Here is a 19,392-nt window from a genome sequence, read left to right on the forward strand (position 1 = left end):
TTTTGAACTGTCTTAACCTCTACTGTTAGTTTTTATCTTTTACCAGGAGACTTAATGGACTTTGAGTCAACCTACAGATCAAATGGGATTCCAACTCATGAGGTTATCTTGCTTCAACTAGGTGAAAAACATTAACCTTCCTTGTCCATCTAAATTCCAGAGTGTTCCTTGCTATGAAACATCTGTAGACCCTCAAGTATTATGTAGGCTGGCTATACGGATGTTTCTGAGGTATGGATATCGTATACCCAGTGGGTCATAAAATATCAGGGTACAGGAAGGACATTATGTTGTAACTACAAAATACCTAGTTTTTTCCAAACCTTCTTTTGATAAATCTTAAAGATTACCTGAATCCCCTGGAAAGCAGGAATGAAAAACACAGTACTTGGGCCATTCACTGAGCTTGCAATTTCTGATGTCTGTGAAGCTTTTTCATACAAGCCTGCAACAAGAACAATAAATTAAAAATATTCAAAACTTGCAAATGGTTCATGATTTAGAACTCACAATTTCCTATGACAGAAATGACTTCTCATGTTTTGGAAATTGTGTTAAGAGTTACTACAGCAGCTACTCTCCTACAATACCTGGATTTCTCAATTCTAAAACTAAAGGGAGATTCTTTGATAGGGATGCTGCCATTAAAATCAGATGGCTCACTGAGCCTTGAGTTACATACTACATATACCTCTGTATCACATTTCACACCACAGTTTTTACAACTGAAAATGGAGTATCACAAAACTATCCCATTACATTCACTGCTTCCTCTGTCAGCTGTCACACACTACATGGTAGAGTTTCTTAACATTTCTATTTGCTTGTTTACAGAACAAACAAGTAAACCACAGCCCTTGACTAAATGTGTAAATATAGAAGTCTCCTTGGACAGATGCCAGGCTATAAACAACATATTTATGAACAAACAATTATTATAATTATTTTTTTTTACTAAGTACAGTTCCTAGATCAAGAGCAAAATCTCAATTTCTTGTTAACTTACCTATTAGCTGTCCCCATTCAATTACAGTGCCGTTATCATTTGATGAGGCTTCAGCCATGTGTATCAATCCTTCCTCATCTTTCCACCCATGTACAGGATATATCCCTGCAATAAAAAATATAAATTGATAGTAAACATTCTAAAAAAGGTAGATTTTCTTGCAGTTATGTTTAATCTATTATCATACTGGGAATTTTAAAGTTGTACTGAGAACTTGAATACAAAAGAGGTGCAATATACACCCTTATGTGTCTCTGAAAATGACAAAAATTTTAAGTAAATAACAATAACATAACACAAGCTGAATGTATAAACAGATAAGTTCACTGATGACAGCATACCATAAAACTCTTGACATAATTAAGAACAAAATATAGAAAGAAATCTCATCATACACACCTACGTTTCTTGTGAGGGTCAAGTTATCTGGTAACACGTTAATATAGAGAACTGCTAGGATTCCAAAATTATCTATTATTTAAGTATCATTCTTGCATATATGCAGTGGTGGGCACAGCTAAATGAAAGGTAGCTTCGCTAATTGCTAACTAAAAAGTTAACTTCGCTAATGCTTAACAGCTAAAAAAATTAGAGGAAGCTAACGCTAACCGCTAACTTTTATTATATGAATTTAGCTTCGTTTTTTTTTTTACTCTAAAACCCTTGAAAACAGACCTAGAGAACTGTATAGCATGCCAAGATCAGATGATGATCAAGGTGTACACAAATAATTAAATGAACAAATGAAATTAAACATTAGTTTACATTTAAGTTTCAACATACACTATATAATCTTTATTTACTGTACGAAAAGACAGAAAGTATTAAACGAATCCAAAAACTATAGTACTGTATAGCATAGGTAGCAAATAGCATCATGCCAAGATCAGATGATGATTGTAGGATACTCAGGTGGTCCTTACAATCAGGGGTAAAGGAAACACTCTGATGTCAAGTCTGTAAGTTCTATTCCTGGGACAAACACAAAGGAGTTAAGACAGGGGTAAACAGCGTCCTGTCTTGGAATCTCTCTGGGTATCTCTATCTGCACATGCGCGTACAGCGCGCATGTGCCCAAAGTCTGAACTATCACTTGTGACAAAAGGGAGTATGATTATAATACATATAATACAGAGACCTGAATCAATAATGGTAAATAGTACAGAGTTACATATTACAGCCATATTCGTCTCATATATCTACACCTCCCTCCCCCCTCACGCTCGTAGTGCAATCTCGAGCGGACTCTTTTTCCAGGAGCCTTTGAGAGTGACGTGGGAAAACTGGGGGGTCACTGAATGAGGACTTACTTTTCTCGTCCAAGCAAGGGTTCACAGGGATGTGGGGGAGGGGTTCACCACTAGAGGACGGTACTGAACGAAGGAAGCGGCGATTCCGCCACCATACCCGACCACTAGGGAGACGGACCTCGTAATCCCTGGTCTTGCCGCAGCCCATGACAACCCCGACCTTGTCCCAGCGGTGAGACGTCGGGTCTTGAACCCGAACTGTTTGCCCGATACTCAACCTGGGAAGGGGTCGGGCGTGCTGATCGTACTGTGCCTTTACCTGGTCAGCACGGGCGGCTGCACGACGATCGCAGTACTCGGTCTTGGCCTGCCACTCCCTCGAGAAGGACTCAGGATGGGCAGGGACACATGACCGTAGTGGGTGGCCGTATAACATCTGTGCTGGGGAGCGACCTGTGAAGTTGGGGGTATTCTGCAATTCCAATAAACCCCGGTCAAACTTCTCACAGTAAATGTTGCCTGAGGGTGCCGTCTTGAGGATAAGATGCTTGACGGACTTTACGGCAGCCTCGGCATGTCCATTGGAACTGGGGATAATGTGGCGAGGACACCACATGATAAACTCCCCATCGCTCCATGCAGTCCCGGAAGTCGTTGCTGGTGAACTGGGGCCCGCCGTCAGTCCTCAGGCGGAGAGGGACACCAACTTCCAAGAAGTAGCGACAGAACATACGTACTATATGAGAGGCAGTAGTGTTGCCTCCGCAGGGAACGACAACAGGCCACCCTGAAAGCCGGTCGGCGATGACGAGAAAGGACTTTCCCACCACAACGAAGAAATCCGCAGAGACGGACTCAAAGGGCCTCGTAGGGTTGTCGTTGTTCATGAGGGGTTCCTGCTGCTGACTAGGCAGCAGCACCTGGCATGGCTCGCAGACTTGAACGGAACTAGCGATGTCGGAGTCGATGCCTGGCCAAAAAACAGCTTGTCTCGCCCGGCGCTTCGTAGCTTCCACACCCCTGTGGCTGTCGTGCAGGTGGGCTAGGGTGCGGCGGCGGAGGGCGGCAGGAACCACAACTCTTGCTCCATACAAGACGAGGTCGCCATCAGCATAGAGGCCATCCTGCATCTTCCAGTATGGGAGTAAAGAGCTGTGTAAGTCGTACCGGTTGGAGGGAAATCCCGAGGTCACGCAGTTCAGTAGACGGATGTACGAAGGGTCCGCTCTTGCCGCGGCTCGGAGTTCCTGAAGAGTCCTGTCGGCGTCCTGCGGTGGAGACTCTTCTGAGATGACGGCGTTCACGGTCACTACAGTCCTGAGGTGTGCAGTAGCATCAGCACATGCGATCTCGTCCCCTGGTGTGGGGTGGCTGACTGGGGCTCGTGACAAAGCATCAGGGATGCAGAGCAGCTTGCCAGCACGCCACACAGCTGTGAAGAGGTAGGGCGAGATCTTCTCCTTAAGGCGTTGGAGGCGGGGATTCTCGACCGCATCCAAGGAGTAGTGGTTCAGGATCGGGATGAGTGGCCGATGATCCGTCATGAGGTTGAAGTGTTGTAGGCCGATCAGATACAACCTACATTTGGACATGGCCCAGACGGCGGCTAACAGCTCCAGTTCGATGGTGGCGTAGCGAGTCTCGGCGTCAGTGAGAAACCGAGAGCCACACTGAACCAGACGAAGGCGTCCATTGCCGTGGTCCTGTAGCAGAGCGTATCCAATCCCGTAGAGGCGAGAGGCATCAGTCTGGAGGACAACTGGCAGGGCCGGGTCGGAGGAAGCGAGAACAGGTGGGCTAAGGAGAGCTGTCTTGACGCGACGGAATGCCTCATCATGGTCAGCTGTCCAGGTGAATGTTCTCTTGGTGCTCATCGGGGGGCGTAGGGGCTGTGCTGCAGCGGCGATGTCGGGGGTGAACTCAGCCAACTGGTTTACCAGACCCATGAACGAGCAGAGGTCGGTCAGGTTGGCAGGAATTGGGAAGTCCCGGATCGCGCTGACCTTTCCAGGATCAGCCAAGATGCCCTTGCCTGAGAGGGTGTACCCACAGAAGTTCACACTAGGTGCGGCGACCACAAACTTATCCTTGTTGAGGGTGATCCCGTACTTGCGGCACCTGGTGAGCATCTGATGAATACGCTCAAGATGCGTGGAGTAATCCTCGTCATATAGGAGCACGTCGTCGATGACCTTGACACAGTTCGCCACACCCTGAAGGGCCATGTCACCACGGAGGCAGAAAGCATCGCCAGTAGCCGCGAAACCCATAGGTCCTCTGCAGTGCTGAAATCGGCCATACGGTGTGATGAACCTCGTGAGGTGCTGATCTTCTTCCGCAAGTTCCATCTGCCAGTACCCACATAAGGCATCTGCTGTAGTAAAGTACCTTGCCTTTGGGTCCACACTGCATATAGCGGTGAAGGGTGTCGGTGAAGGGTGGGTCGGGCGGGAAACTTGGCTATTCAGCTTGGTGAGGTCGACGGTGATACGAACTCCAGTAATGTTCTTGGCGACTGCTACCATGGGGTGACACCAATCCGAGGGGTCGTCACCAGCAGGCTTAATGATCCCCTGGGCTACCATAGAGTCGAGTTCCTTCTTAACTTGGCTCTGGAAAGCGAAGGGTATCTGTCGCGGTGTGTGGATGGCGAAAGGTACTGCGTCATCCTTCAGGTGTATTCTCATGGGGGAGCCAGCCATTGGCTTGAGTGGAGCCGTCTTGAGGTCCTCCTTGGAAACCAGCACGTCCTTGAATTGCAGTAGGAAGAACTCCCTGGCTGCAGGTGACGTATTGGGTGGGAGGGGCAGCTCCTTGCACCTGTTGACATGTTTTATTTCTAGAATTGGCTTAGGGAAGTCTGAAGATATTATGGCCAACTCTTGACAGTGGCCATAAGACAGTAGTGGCATCTGAACACCTTTGTGGACCTGAATCCTGGCAGAACATGACTGCTTACCTAGGGTGAGGGTAGCCTGAAATGTACCCAGAGCAGGTGCCATTGTAGAACCGTCTGCGGTGAGCGTTGTAGAAGTTGACGGTGGTTGCAAGCTGCTCCTAGGGATCCCCAGAATGTCGAGGTGTCTTGTGCCGATGACTGTGACGTCCGCACCTGTGTCAGGAAGCATCTGGATACGGGAAGTAATGTCGCCGTATGACAGGTGAACACAGATGGGCTGAGGTGTCTTGCTGACAGGGGAAGAAGAGGATCCCACGCGACGACAGCGCTTGTTCTTCGCCGCCTGAGACTTGCGAGTAGTATTATTCTTCTTCTTTGACTGACAGCATTTGTCATAGTGTCCAATGCGGCTACAGGAGCGGCACTGAACGTTGTTCGCAGGGCACTTCAGTGTCCTAGCCCAATGACCACGACGTCCACAGTTATTGCAGGTGCTGTCAGCGGCAGGGCATTCAGAACCATGCCGACGAGCACAATACTGGCAGGAATGACCTGGCGTCGAAGTCTGAAGTGATGCTGAAGATTGATGCGAAGCTGAAGTCGGATGTGAAGCTGAAGTCGGATGTGAAGCTGAAGTCCGGTCACGTCCTTTGTTCTTCTTATATGCGGAGATGGCACACAGCTGGTTAGATGGAGCACGAATGGCAGAAGTCGCACTTCTGGTGGCTTCGTAAGAGCGGCAGGTGGTGACAACATCCTGTAGAGAAGAGGCAGTGTCGAGGGAGATAAGCTTCTGAATTAGCTCTTCGTCCCGCACGCCCATGAGGATAATCATCTTCAGCTGTGTTTCCTCACAAGTCAACGAGTTCCCAGGACAAACGTCAACCTCCTCAGCGATGCGTCTGAGTCGTACGTAAAAATCGGCAAACGACTCACCCTCCAGCTGCTTACAACTGAGAAGTTCTCTCCTACGGAGAGCTTCGTTACGGAGGCCCTTGATATGCGTCTGTAAAGCATCCAAGACGTCCTTCACAGTCTTGTCTGTGTCGTGGGGAATTTGCAGGGTGTGCTCCAGGATACGTTGCGTCTCTAGGGTGAGACACATCCTCATCTGGATCAGCTGTTTCTCCCTAGGCAACCTTGATAAATCGACCATCATCAAATAATCGTCCCACCTCCGACGCCATTCACGGAATACCTGGAACGAGGCATCAGCTTGGAGTGGCGGTGGACTCTGAGCGAGTGCTTTCTGTGGGGGGGGGCAAAGAAGTTGAAGAGGGCCCTGCAGGTGCACCTGTGGACGAAGAAGCAGGTGTAGTAGCTGCTTGAAGGTTAACAGGTGCCAACAACTCGATAATGGCACTGAATCTGGCATTTTCTTGTTGACGTCTGTGACTCTCTTCACGTCTTCGTTCATCGTCTTCCTGTCGCCTCCTGATGTCGTCTTGTAGTCGGTTTTCTTCCAAAAACTGAATTAAATGAAGGAAGTCGACACCTGTGGCAGATTGCGGACGTGTGTAGTGGGGGCTAAGGGTGGGTGGGGCCGCTTGATCCACTTTCCGATCCACTTGGAGTCCACTTACTGCACCGACATCCGTCTGAAGTTGGGCTTGTTGGGTATCTGAAGAAAACCCAATAAATTCCTGATCTTCCATATGGCCTGGTTTATTTCTCTCACAATTACTGTAATTAATAAGTGAGCAGAAGAGCAATCGTCTTTAAATGGAAGATATCTGCGAGCGTCTGTGAGTGTGTGTGTGCGTTCGTTCGTGCGTGTACTCGGGGCAGGCTGGCCAGCGGGCTGGCGGTTACCGCAACTCCTCTCGCTGGCTCAGACACCCAGTGCCGGTAGAGACACGAACAGGGGTGGATGTCAAAACTTGAGCTCTCCCATAGGTCTTAAAAAGGCTCCCCTCTTTTGTAAAAAGTGCAGGAACACGGGGAAACACTTTAAAGACACTAAAGGGCACAAACAACACTGATAAAGCACTTCACAACACTGCACTGTAAATCCAGGAATATCGCGTTGAGGTACGCGCCAAGATCCACCAGACAAGAGGAGTTGACAAGATGGCGGCTCCGAGAGAGATTCTGTGTCCACTCCAATTCTGAATAATGTGATGTCCCAGCTAAACACTGCACCATGTGGGAGACTCAGGTGGTCCTTACACTCAGGGGTAAAGGAAACACTCTGATGTCAAGTCCGTAAGTTCTATTTCTGGGACAAACACAAAGGAGTTAAGACAAGGGTAAACAGCGTCCTGTCTTGGAATCTCTCTGGGTATCTCTATCTGCGCATGCGCGTACAGCGCGCATGTGCCCAAAGTCTGAACTATCACTTGTGACAAAAGGGAGTAAGATTATAATACATATAATACAGAGACCTGAATCAATAATGGTAAATAGTACAGAGTTACATATTACAGCCATATTCGTCTCATATATCTACAATGATCAACTTATCAAGGTGCTCACTGTACACAATTTCACAAATAATTAATTTGCATTCTCATACAACCTGTCGGCCTTATTCAATATTCATGTAAATATGCAATAACAACCACATACACATTATACCAGTGCATTTTTATGTAACTTTTTGTTGGTCTTAGTCAAGTAAATAAACAGAAAACTCTAAACTTTAATGAAAAGTAAGTTTTTAGAAAATTTTGTTTGGCGCACACCTTGGATGACATCCTGGTTATGAACTTATGCAGTACTTAGCATAACCAAATATACTGACACAAAAAAAATCCTAATTAAATTAACAAATAAATGAGAAATGAAATTATACATCAGTTTACAATTACATTTTATGATTCTTTCATCATACACTGACAGTCTTTATTTACTGTAAAAAAAAAATATTAAACTTTAATAATCGAAAAATTCCATTCACTCCGGCTGCAGTGGCTGGGCCTTCAACATCGCCTCGACGTGATGCTGGTTGCCCTTCATGTCACTGGCTTTTTATAAGAGAGAAGCTTAGTCACTTAAGAACTGATAAATATACACGCGTTAGACCTTGGGCCAGTGCCAACTGTCAAACGTACTACCTCCCCTCCCCCTACGCCCCCTCACTCCCTCCCTCTCTCTCCCCCATCTGCCCAGCATTGCTGGAATCCTTGTAAAACAGTGAATAATTTTAATATAAATGTCATGTATTTTGCACAAGAGATAAAAATTAATCACCTGTATCACATTATAGTAGTGATTTAAGAGTAAAAGTGTATATGTAAGTACAGTGGGGTATGCTATAACGAATCTAATTGGTTCTAGAACCTCGTTCGTTATAGCATTCGTTCGTTATAGGATTAATCCGTTCCAGGCCCCCAAATACAACCACTTAACACTGAAAAATTTCTGTGGAAATTGTAAAAAATACGGTACTTTATTTTACCTTAGTGTTGTTCAGCATATAGGACAGGAGGCAGAGGAGGAGGGGGGAGGAGAGAATTATGGAGAAGAGGTGGAAGGAGAGGAGTCATCCTTCCTAGCCCTCTTTGGTGACTGTCTTACAGGCACTTTGTCTGTTTATTTATAATTTCTTTCTTAGTTTTAAGGGTTATTAGCTTTCTCACTCGCTTTTGACGATTCAGTGTTATAATTGTACACTTGTATAACAAAATAGTTATAAAAATAACACGAATTTCCACATCAAAAGACGAAATTTCAACAAGTTCAGTGGTGCACTGACTACACAATGAACCAATATGGCGCCCGACGCTCTTGCTGTGAGCAGCGGTACAACAATATTCATGCGCCAGACGAAATAGTCCCGTATTCATCCGCGTTCGTTGGAGGAGTTGCGTTCGTTATAGCATTCTCAATTTGATAGGTAAAATCGTTCGTTATAGGAATATTCGTAGTAGAATCCGTTCGTTATAGCATACCCCACTGTATATAGTATTCCACATACACGTAAGTATAAATACAAAGTTTATGTGATGATCGGTCAACGTCCATTTCGGTTAACGTCACGTTTCCAAGAACGTATCTAGGACGTTAACCGGCGCATTACTGTACCATTCAGAGAACCCAAGGGCTTTTAAAAATGTCAGCAAGCACACAGTTCCAGTGTTTTACCGCAGTATTAAGAAAGCATGGATGACCCTAGCACTGTTTGAGGATTGGTTCCTGAGTTGTTTCATTCCACGAGCCAAGGAGTATTGTCTGCAACACGGGGTTGCCTTCAAAATTGTATTAATTTAAGATAATGCTCCAGGACACCCACCACACCTGGACAACCTGCACCCTGATGTTAAGGTAGTCTACCTTCCACCTAACACTACCTCTATCATCCAACCCATGGATCAAGGTGTTATTGCTGCTTTTAAAACGTATTATTTATGTACGACCTTCGCTCGGGCTATTGCTGCTATTGAAGGTGAGAAAACGCTGAGAGAGTTTTGGAAGGACTACAACATTTTGCCATGTACAAAGAACATAGCTGCAGCATGGGATGAGGTTACAGGTCAGTGCATGAATGGAATATGGAAGAAGGTCCTGAAAAGATATGTGAACAGTTTCAAAGGATTAGTAACAAGATAGTGCAGATGGGTAAACATCTGGAGTTAGAAAGTGATAATGAAGATGTTGAGCAGTTGGTGGAAAGTGTAGCAGAAGAGCTAAGTAACGAGGATCTTATTAAACTGGAGGCACAGAAATTTGCAGAGGAAGAAGAGAGACAAAATGTAGAAGAAGAACTTGCAGCCCCCAAAAAGTTTTCAGTGAAACAAATGTCAGAGGCATTTGCTACTCTTAATAAGGGGATGCAAATGTTTAAAGAAATGAATCAAAATGTTGAGCGTTTTGCAAAAGTTGACAGACTGATCCAAGATGCACTTGCTTGCTACAGAGAGATTTACAATGAAAAGAAAAGGCAAACTGTGCAGTCTAAATTGGACATATTTTTTAAGAAGTCCCCCACTGCTGTCTCCTTACGCCCCACCACTGCTGCCTCTTCACTCCCTAAAGATGATCCAATACTTTCAACAAGCAAGTGTGTTAGCCTGTCTGAAGAAAGCAAACTTGATGACCCACCCAGCCCTGTCTCCTACCCTGCTTCATCCAATTAATGTAGTCTCCATGCTTAATTAAAAAATTATTGAGGCCCTGTGTGCATTCAGCTGGCTACATTAAAGGTAAGTGCACAGTAACACTTTATTAATATTTCATTATTGATTACAGTTGTACCCCGCTTAACGCGGTTTCACTTAACGCGATTTCTCACATACGCGGTGCCTCGCCAGAACCGAAGTTTCACTTGACGCGGTTCATCTACTCATATACGCGGTGAAATATAATATTTATTTAGCTCATAAAATTCATACAAATTACCCAGCGAGAATATAATTTACATTGCTGGAATTCTTACAATATGATGATGATTTTGAATATAAACATCATAGATTTTGCACTAGACATACAAATTTTAGATATAATGTTTACTCTGAGTAAATATGTTATCTTTTGTGCAAAATATATGACATTTATATTCAAAATATTCCTGGTGTTACAAGGAATCCAGCAATGTCAATTATATTATCCTAACTTTAGTTTGAGGTATTATTTATTACTAAAAAGGTAAATATTTTGGTTTTCCCACACATCTGGTAGGGAGGGTTGGTGGGGGGTGGGGGGGAGGAAGGGACCGACTGACCATCTGGCACGGTGTGAAGAATATATATATTTTTTTATTAACTGAAGATATTTGTTTTAGCTCATAAAATTCATACAAATTACCCGGCCAGAATATAATTTACATTGCTGGAATTCTTACAATTTGATGATCATTTTGAATATAAACATCATAGATTTTGCACTAGACATACAAATTTTAGATATAATGTTTACTCTGAGTAAATATGTTATCTTTTGTGCAAAATATATGACATTTATATTCAAAATATTCCTGGTGTTACAAGGAATCCAGCAATGTCAATTATTTATCCTAACTTTAGTTTGAGGTATTATTTATTAAAATCTAGTGGTTTTCCCCCAAAAATTTCTCAGAGAGGGAAGAGCCAGCAGTGTAGTGTGAGAAGAGGGGGAGGGAGTCGAGTCCATTATTTGAATGGACATTAACTTGGCGACTGTATTTCTCTATTTCTCTTAAGTATTAATTGTGTGCATGTACCATCATAAAATAAAGATGTTATTTTTACTAGAACATAGTTGTGTGTCGTCAAAAAGTGGAGTTTGGGGGTCGGGCCAGTCTCTATTGGAATTAATCCCATATGTTCTGTTGTTCACTTAACGCGGTTTTCACTTAACGCGGTACCCTGTGGGTTCAATTGACCGCATTAAGCGGGGTACAACTGTACTTTTACTGTACTGTATTTCATTTTAGAATTTCTATGTATTATTATCGCCTTTTCGACTTACGACCTGGTCGTCGGGAAGGAACCCCGTCGTAAGTCGAGGAGAGCCTGTACTGGAATTCACTTTTTTAAGACTCTCTGAGGTGTTCTGGACTACTCCTCTATTAAAAAATAAATAAAATAAATAAATAAATACAGTCTTTCCTCTACTTACAGCAGGGTTAGGGACCGACGACCAGGTCGTAAGTCGAAAGGTGAAAATAATACAGGTTGACAAACCTTTATCCAAAATTCCGAAAACCGAAAAGCTCTGAAAACCGAAAGTTTTTTTTGTGGAAATTTTTTTTTTTTTTTTTTATTATTATTTTTTTTTAAACAAGGATTAGCCCACCCGGGCATAGATCACTGACCCACATCAGGACCTGGGGACGAAAATGTATTAGTAATAATAATAATTATAATAATAATAATAATTATTCATAGTAAATAAAAATTTTAATAAAAATACACCAAAATAAAATAATATGATAACATTAATAATAATAATAAAATATAATAATAAAATTAATACAAATAACAATAATACAGGAGTACTGTAATAATAAAATAATAATAATAATATTAAAGAAATACAAGAATGAAAAAAAGATCAAAAGTGAGAAACACGACCTAGACCTATGAATTATTATTATTATTATTATTATTATTATAATTTTTATTATATTCTCCCCCCTTCCAGGCCCTGATGTGGGTCAGTGATCTATACCCGGGTGGGCTAATACACATTAAAAAAAAAAAAAATCTGAAACCAAAAAATTCCAAAATCCGAAATTCCTCTGGCCCCAAGGACTTTGGATAAGGGATTGTCAACCTGTACATAGAAATTCTAAAATGGGTGTCTCTTTTTCTTCTCAGCACCACGAGAACTCTCACTTTTACGCTTGCCAGCCAGTACACAGCGCGATCATGAGATCACTAACGTCGGGACTCGAAAATACGTAATGTGAAAAATATTTTTTCGACCATGGCCGTCATATGTCCGGGTTGTCGTAAGTTGAGGAGAACCTGTAAATAAATAAATAAAACGAAAAATCCAGAATTAGTCCGGACAGATTGTGTTCATACATGCGGTTGAAAGTGTATGGGTGTCGTACGGCCCGTGGCTCACTGTCTCTCAGTTTCAGTTTGATTTCTGCTTTCATATGCATAGTATCAGTGTGCCTCACCTCGCTACTTACACTTATTTACGTGAACTTTTGTAGGGGGAGAGTACGTAGTATCTTTAACAGGGATACTAGAGGATTTTAACATACTTGGGGTTTTCATACGCAAATTTGCGTATGAACTAAAAAATTTAAATAAAATAACTTAACGTTTGCATATGAACGCTAGACGTACAAGACACACATTTGGCAATGTCGGTGTAATCTGGCAACTACTGTACAAGTAATATCTCCATTAGTCGGAATCCCTATTAACGAGAACTCTCAAATAGCCTGAGTTGAAATTGAAATTTATTTGGAATTTTTAAAAAAAATTCTCTCAATTCTGGGTTTGGGAACAAATTTCAAGGTTGAAGGTCAGGAGCATTTTCTTAAAAAAAAAAAAAAAAAAAAGTCCAGATTTTTATTTCCAGGTAAGGGAGCAAATGTCCATTATGAGATAATGCGCAAATACCTGAAAATCTGAGAAAATGGTGGCAAAATCACTTCAAACTTTTCTGCTCAGGGCCTGGGAACAAAGGTTCCCGGCATTATAAAAGATTTTTTTATTATTTTTTTTTTGGGTGGGGGGGGATTAGCCCACCTGGGCACAGGTCACTGAGCCACATCGGGGCCTGGGGGAGAAAATATAATACTATTAATAACACTAATAATAATGATGATGATAATAATAATAATTATAATAATATGAGATAGCTGGCTTAGTGGGGGAGTGGGAGGATGGATGGGAGGTTGGTGGTTGGGGGGAGCGTTGCTCGGGAATCAGCAGAGGTAGTGTTGCCGTTGCTATGGTAAACAGGGAGTACAGATGTACAGTAGGCTACATATATGCAAATAGCGACTGTGTTAAACTTTCATTTGGCTTTTATTTACTGGTTTAGCAATAGAGTATTTTTTGCTGTAACTTATATATTAGTATTATTTTGATTTATTCCTCACATTTCCTGGTACTTTATACTGTAGATTGTTTTTGGAAAACTATGGATACAGGAGGAAAATACACACAAAAGTTTTTTCCTAAATACTCCCTGCTAAAATGGGGTGTGTGTCTTATATAGCGTAAAATATGGTAGTTGGTTTCATGACCTGAAGAAGTCTTGAATAAAGATGAAATTAATACGTATACAGTACACCCACCTCTCATTTTATGCGGGGGTTACGTTTTTAAACCACCGCTTAATTAAAAAATGCGTAAATTAAACATAATTTTCCCATAAGAATACATATTAATGGTACAGGTTAGGGGAACCATCATATACCGTACAAGGTAACTCACAATAAATATTCTTTTACCTTACTCATTCATAAATGAAAAACAGTTAATACAGGAAAACAATAGTAAATACATCTTGAATAACATTTATATTGACGACTGGCGACTTCTGCTTGACAAAGGTAGCGTAGTGAAGGGTTGAGGAGGGAGGCTACTGAGGAGGAGGCAAGGGTACGGGGTGAGTTGGTGGTTGGGGTAGGCTGTGGTCTGGAGATGCCAGATGTCGATGGCTGAGATGTGTTGCTGTCAGATTTCTTGAAATATGAGAGCAATGTCTTTTTGGTGGTTTTCATTTTCTTTCTTGCAGGATTTCTTTGTACAGGTAGCACTGCATAGCCGAATGCACATTACTACTCACTTTTGAGCAACGATCATTATTTATATTGTCTTCATCTATAATAGACATAGCACGCTCAATTAAAGTGAATACCTCTGTCAACCGCTTTGCTGTTAGAGTTCGTACGACCTCAGGCTCCTCTTTCTTCTCTACTTCCTCATCTTCCCGCTCTTTTTCTAAGTCAAGCAAATCTTGGGGCGAAAGTTCTTCTTTAAGAGAGTCTAATAATTCCTGCACGTCCTTTAACTCCACCTCTTCAAGACCTACTTTATTTGCCAAACTCACAATGTTTTCTCTGGCTTTAGACATCACTTTCAACACTGAAACCTCTAAAGTCATGCACAAGATGTGGACACAGATTTTTCCAAACTCCATTCATACACGAACAACTAACTTTGTCCCATGCCTTACCAACTAGCATTATAGTTTCTAATGTTAAAAGATTTCCAGAATTCTTTAATAGTCATTTTACCATCATCAGTAGCCTTCACTACAGCATCAAATGTTTTGTTGAGATAATAAGCCTTAAACGTACTAATCACTCCTTGATCCATAGGCTGAATGAGGGATGTCGTATTCGGTGGAAGATAGACAACTTGAATGTTTTCACAAAGATCTTGAATTGATGGTGGATGTCCGGGGGCGTTATCCACTAGCATTAATAATTTAAAAGAAAGATTATCACGTTCACAATATTCACGTAAATCATCTTTCAGCTTTGACACAACATAGTCACAAAAAAGATTACCAGTAAACCACCTCTTGTTATTTGAAAAGTAGTGAATTGGTGAGAGATGTTTAGAGTAACCCTTGAGAGCACATGGGTTTGCGGAGAGGTACACCATCACTGGTTTTAATTTGCAGTCACCTTCAGTATTACCTCAAAACAATAAGGTATAACAATCCTTAGCGACCTTGAAGCCTGGTGCTGATTTTTCCTCGTGAGATATACGTTCGTGCTGGCATTCTCTTCCAAAATAGAGCAGTTTCATCCAAATTGAAAATCTGCTTGCAGAGCCTCCCTTCTAAATAATACCCTTCAGAGTTCTGACAAATTGCTTGACAGCCACGGCATCGGCAGATGCAGCCTACACACTCATCTTGATAATGTGATATCCGTATCTTCGCCTGTAGTTAGCAAACCAACCAGAATTAGCACTGAATGGTCTCACTGGGACTTCTTCATCCTTCTGTAGCTCTTGGATTGCACACACTTTTGCCTGGGCTAGCAACATGCTGACTGGTACGTCGCACTGATTTTGATCTTCGATCCACGTACTCCGCATCCTTTCCATGTGCTCCATTATAGAACTCCGAGCATAAGAGGTTTTCGTTGCACTTGCAGATGTTCCTGATTAAGCACTGTTCTTTATCTTCTCAGCATTGTTTCGAATAGTACGAACAGTGCTCTCACTTAAACCAAGCACGAGGCCAACATCCGACACACGGTCTCCTCTCTCAAGGCGGGTGATCACATTTAATTTCACATCCATTGTGATTGTTTTTCGTGCCTTTTTAGCTTTAGGCGCTCCAGAGGAGGCAGATGGATGTTTTCCAGACATACTCAATGGGGAAAACAGCATTTAACACTAAAAAGGTGCGTGATAAACACACACTGCAAATGAGAGCACAGAGAAAAAGTAGTGCTTATGTGAAGTGAGAAAGCGATATGCGGGAAGCTTGCTGGACGTCGTCACAGTTGTTGTACAGAATACTTGATTGTCATCATTATCTTCATCATTAGTAGTAATAATCTTTAATACATTATTATAATAATTACCTGTATTATTATTAATAATAATATTAAAATTGTTGATGTTGATATGACTGCGACTTATAGTAATACTTATTAGCACCTCACCAGGCATCACACACTACTCCATTGCCAGGTGACCAGGCGAATACGCGCAGCAAATTTAAACTGTCTTGAGCGCCTTATTTAAAAAATAGGTGTGCTTAAATTAGCTTTTGGTATAAATTGAACAATCGCGTTATTGCAAAAACGCTTTAATCAAAGGTGCGTAAAAAGCGGGGTACCAGTACACTTTATCCTCATTAATTCGGATTTGGGCTTAATTCTAATGTTGTTGTTCTTTTTAATGAATAAATAAACAATTTGAATTTGGAATGAATCTGAAATAACCGTGCTGTTCCTAAAAATCAATAATAATTATAGGAATATATTTTGAAATAAATTAAGATGAATGAATCATTGAAATAAAATATGAATTGTATTAAGATACAAAACTAATTGGATGAGTAGGTGAGGGGTGGCAGAGGAGGGAGGGAGGGAGGACAACTCATCATCTTCCGCTCAGCAGCCTGTTACCCCTTTATTATGACAGCAAGCAATTTCACCATAATTCCCATATTATTTAGGTTCATTTGATGCCGAGTTAATAAAACATGATTGAAAATTGTTTATTTTTACTGCGAAAATCCAACATTTAATACCAGATGAGCTATTGAGGTCTCTTGTTTACAGTACAGAGCAGTATCAGGTGATCATTCTTGGTCTCCCCAGCAATATTGGCGACACCCACCATTTCTCAAGCACTGGATTTTTCAGTAATTCGAGTGACTCAGAGCCACCTTTCTGTCAAATCAGCCTAAGTAAGTGAAAGATCACTAAATTAATGCTATACTGCTACCCATGCTACTCATGGATTTCTGCATAAGCTATAACCATGGTCATATTTCAACCAATTGCGTAAGCGATAACTGTGCTTGCGAAACCCATGTAAAATGAGACCCCAGTGTACTTGACTCCTAGACAGCAACCCATCGTTTGTGTTGACCAACCCTTGTTTGCCAATGCCAAACTTATACAGTGGAACTGGTCAGATATTTTCAAGGAAGACATGTTCATGAACATGTTTGCTTCCATTCACACTGAACAAGCCTTCCTTTGAACATCGGTGTCAGATGGCCACAGGTTGCATTGCCAGATATTTTACCCAATCAATCAATCCTGTGAACAACTGGTCAGTTCATGGTAGAATGTGGGTGGATAAAAAATCCCCAAGAGGCTGAACAATATCAAGGTCAAGAAGAGATGATTCTGGATGGGTTCTTTTCATTTATGTAATCCCTTAATTTGTCTGAATAAATAAAACTTGCACATTAATGTTGGCCTGTAAGTTTACCTTCCAGTTACCATCCTGACAAGACCCCAGAAACTGTAGTTAAGAATCAGTAGGCTACATCCCCTACTGTTTCTTCTTATATTCATATTTGGCAATACCAAAACATCAGAAAATTATACCAAGGATCAGTGAGAAACGAAGACATAGTTTTATCCAATTTTGAGGACCCGATAGTCCAGCAGCTTCGATGGTTCGGAACGCATATAGTGAAAACTTATTATTAGAGGGAAAATTGGGATATGTTAATAAAAGTCAACAGTAATGCTATAAAAGTTGTGGAAAAATTATTACAATTATCACAACCTGTACTCGAATGTACTAATTACTAAAATTTTTATGTCTAGTGCAAAATAAGGGATGTTTATACTCAAATTAATCGCTGCCTTGCAAGAATTCCAGCAATGCAAGTTATATTCTGCGAAGTCAAACCAATGGTATTTTATAACTGAAAAACTTAAACTCCCTCTACTGTATAATCCTGAGTCCCTGACATGTCCCCCCTCCACTGATAACAACAGACCCAGTAATCTCCCCTCTTGCCTGTCAACACCTTCCCCCTCCTCCCAGCCAGAAGGCAATAAGGATTTTAGAGGGTGAAGGTGGTTTTAGGCTTAATTTTTTTTTTTTTATAAAATGGCACAGACTTGACTTAGCAAAATATAACTTGCATTGCTGGAATTCTTGCTATATAGCAATTAATTTGAGTATACACATCTCATAGTTTGCACAAGATAAAATTTTTAGTCCTTTAGCTTAGTACATTTGAGTACAAAATGAGAACAGTAATATGTCGCTCAAAATTATGGCTTTTCCAAACAGGGAAAAGTCTGTATAACTAGCCCCAGTGGTCAGGATATTATGGCATTGAATTTTACAGAGTATTTAAAATTCTTTGTTTAGTTCTGAACATATATGGGAATTGCCATATAGTGAATGGCATAAAGCGAGGGTCCAGTGTACAGTAAACATGTGCCATAGCACTAACACTTTGTTATAAAGAGGTCCAGTAAGCCTGGGCTAGATATATGCTGATGTAAGTTATATTGGTACCAGGAATGGTACATTTTATGCAGTATTTTGCCTTTTTTTAACCTCAGCATCAATGGTTCGGAATTTTCGCTAATCCGGAACCGGTCTGGTCACAAGTTTCCTGAATTACTAAGGTCCAACCTGTATATTGGTCCAGGGTCAGAATTTGATGTTTATGAGTTTATCATTGCATTCTGTGGCTCAAATACACTTGGAAACAATACCCAAGTTATTAATATACAGCATGTCAAAAATTATTATTTTTTAACTACCCAACATTTTGGAAAATTGTCCTCAAAATCGAGTTCTAAAGGGAAATTTTTGGGGACTCTCCTTCTGATAACCTCTAGGGGCCATAAATGACACGTGTGCCAAGGGAAACATTTCTTTCATCAAATGCCATATATTTCCACCATCTACACCCACTATGTTTGTGTACCCGAGTCTGAGAGCGAGTGTATGTAAAAGCTTGTGTAAGTCCACACAATACAGTATTACCCCGCTTTATGCGGTTTCACTTTACGCGATTTCTCATATACGCAGTGCCTCGCCAGAACCGAACTTTCACTTTCCGTGCTTCATCTACCCATATACGCGCAGAGTGTCCGGCTCGACGCTATTTTTAGATTCGCCCCACCCGCCTGCTCCCTGCTCCCGCCTCCTCCCTCCTCCCGCCTCCGCCTGGGCAAGCCGCGAGGTAAGGTTGCCAGTGCATGTCTCTGTTGCGTTATCACTGACGTCATATGACGTATCGGACTGTGATTGGCCATGCATCCCTACCCCCCTCTGCTGTTAGCTGTAATTGGTTTAAAGTAATATGACGTGTCCACCCGGGGAGGGAGGGAGGGAGGGAGGGAGGAAAGATGACGCTTGACCTAGCCGCGGCAGTTTCATCCCTTCAGGCCA

The 19,392-nt window shown here is 41.9% G+C and overlaps 1 protein-coding gene across 4 annotated transcripts in view; it reads right to left on the reverse strand.

Annotated features, from left to right (window-relative positions):
• Nucleotides 1-19,392, reverse strand: part of LOC121854641 (putative glycerol kinase 5) — a gene marked incomplete at its 5' end in the record, with an annotated part of 197,031 nt that overhangs the window by 94,489 nt on the left and 83,150 nt on the right. For all 4 annotated transcript variants that reach the window (XM_042349522.1, XM_042349443.1, XM_042349356.1 and 1 more), the window contains 2 exon segments: nucleotides 351-445; nucleotides 1,007-1,111. In XM_042349522.1, the coding sequence (XP_042205456.1) occupies nucleotides 351-445; nucleotides 1,007-1,111 (200 nt within the window).

The sequence above is a fragment of the Homarus americanus genome, unplaced genomic scaffold, assembly GCF_018991925.1.
Source record: "Homarus americanus isolate GMGI-L3 unplaced genomic scaffold, GMGI_Hamer_2.0 scaffold51859, whole genome shotgun sequence".
NCBI classification, from domain to species: Eukaryota; Metazoa; Arthropoda; class Malacostraca; order Decapoda; family Nephropidae; genus Homarus; species Homarus americanus.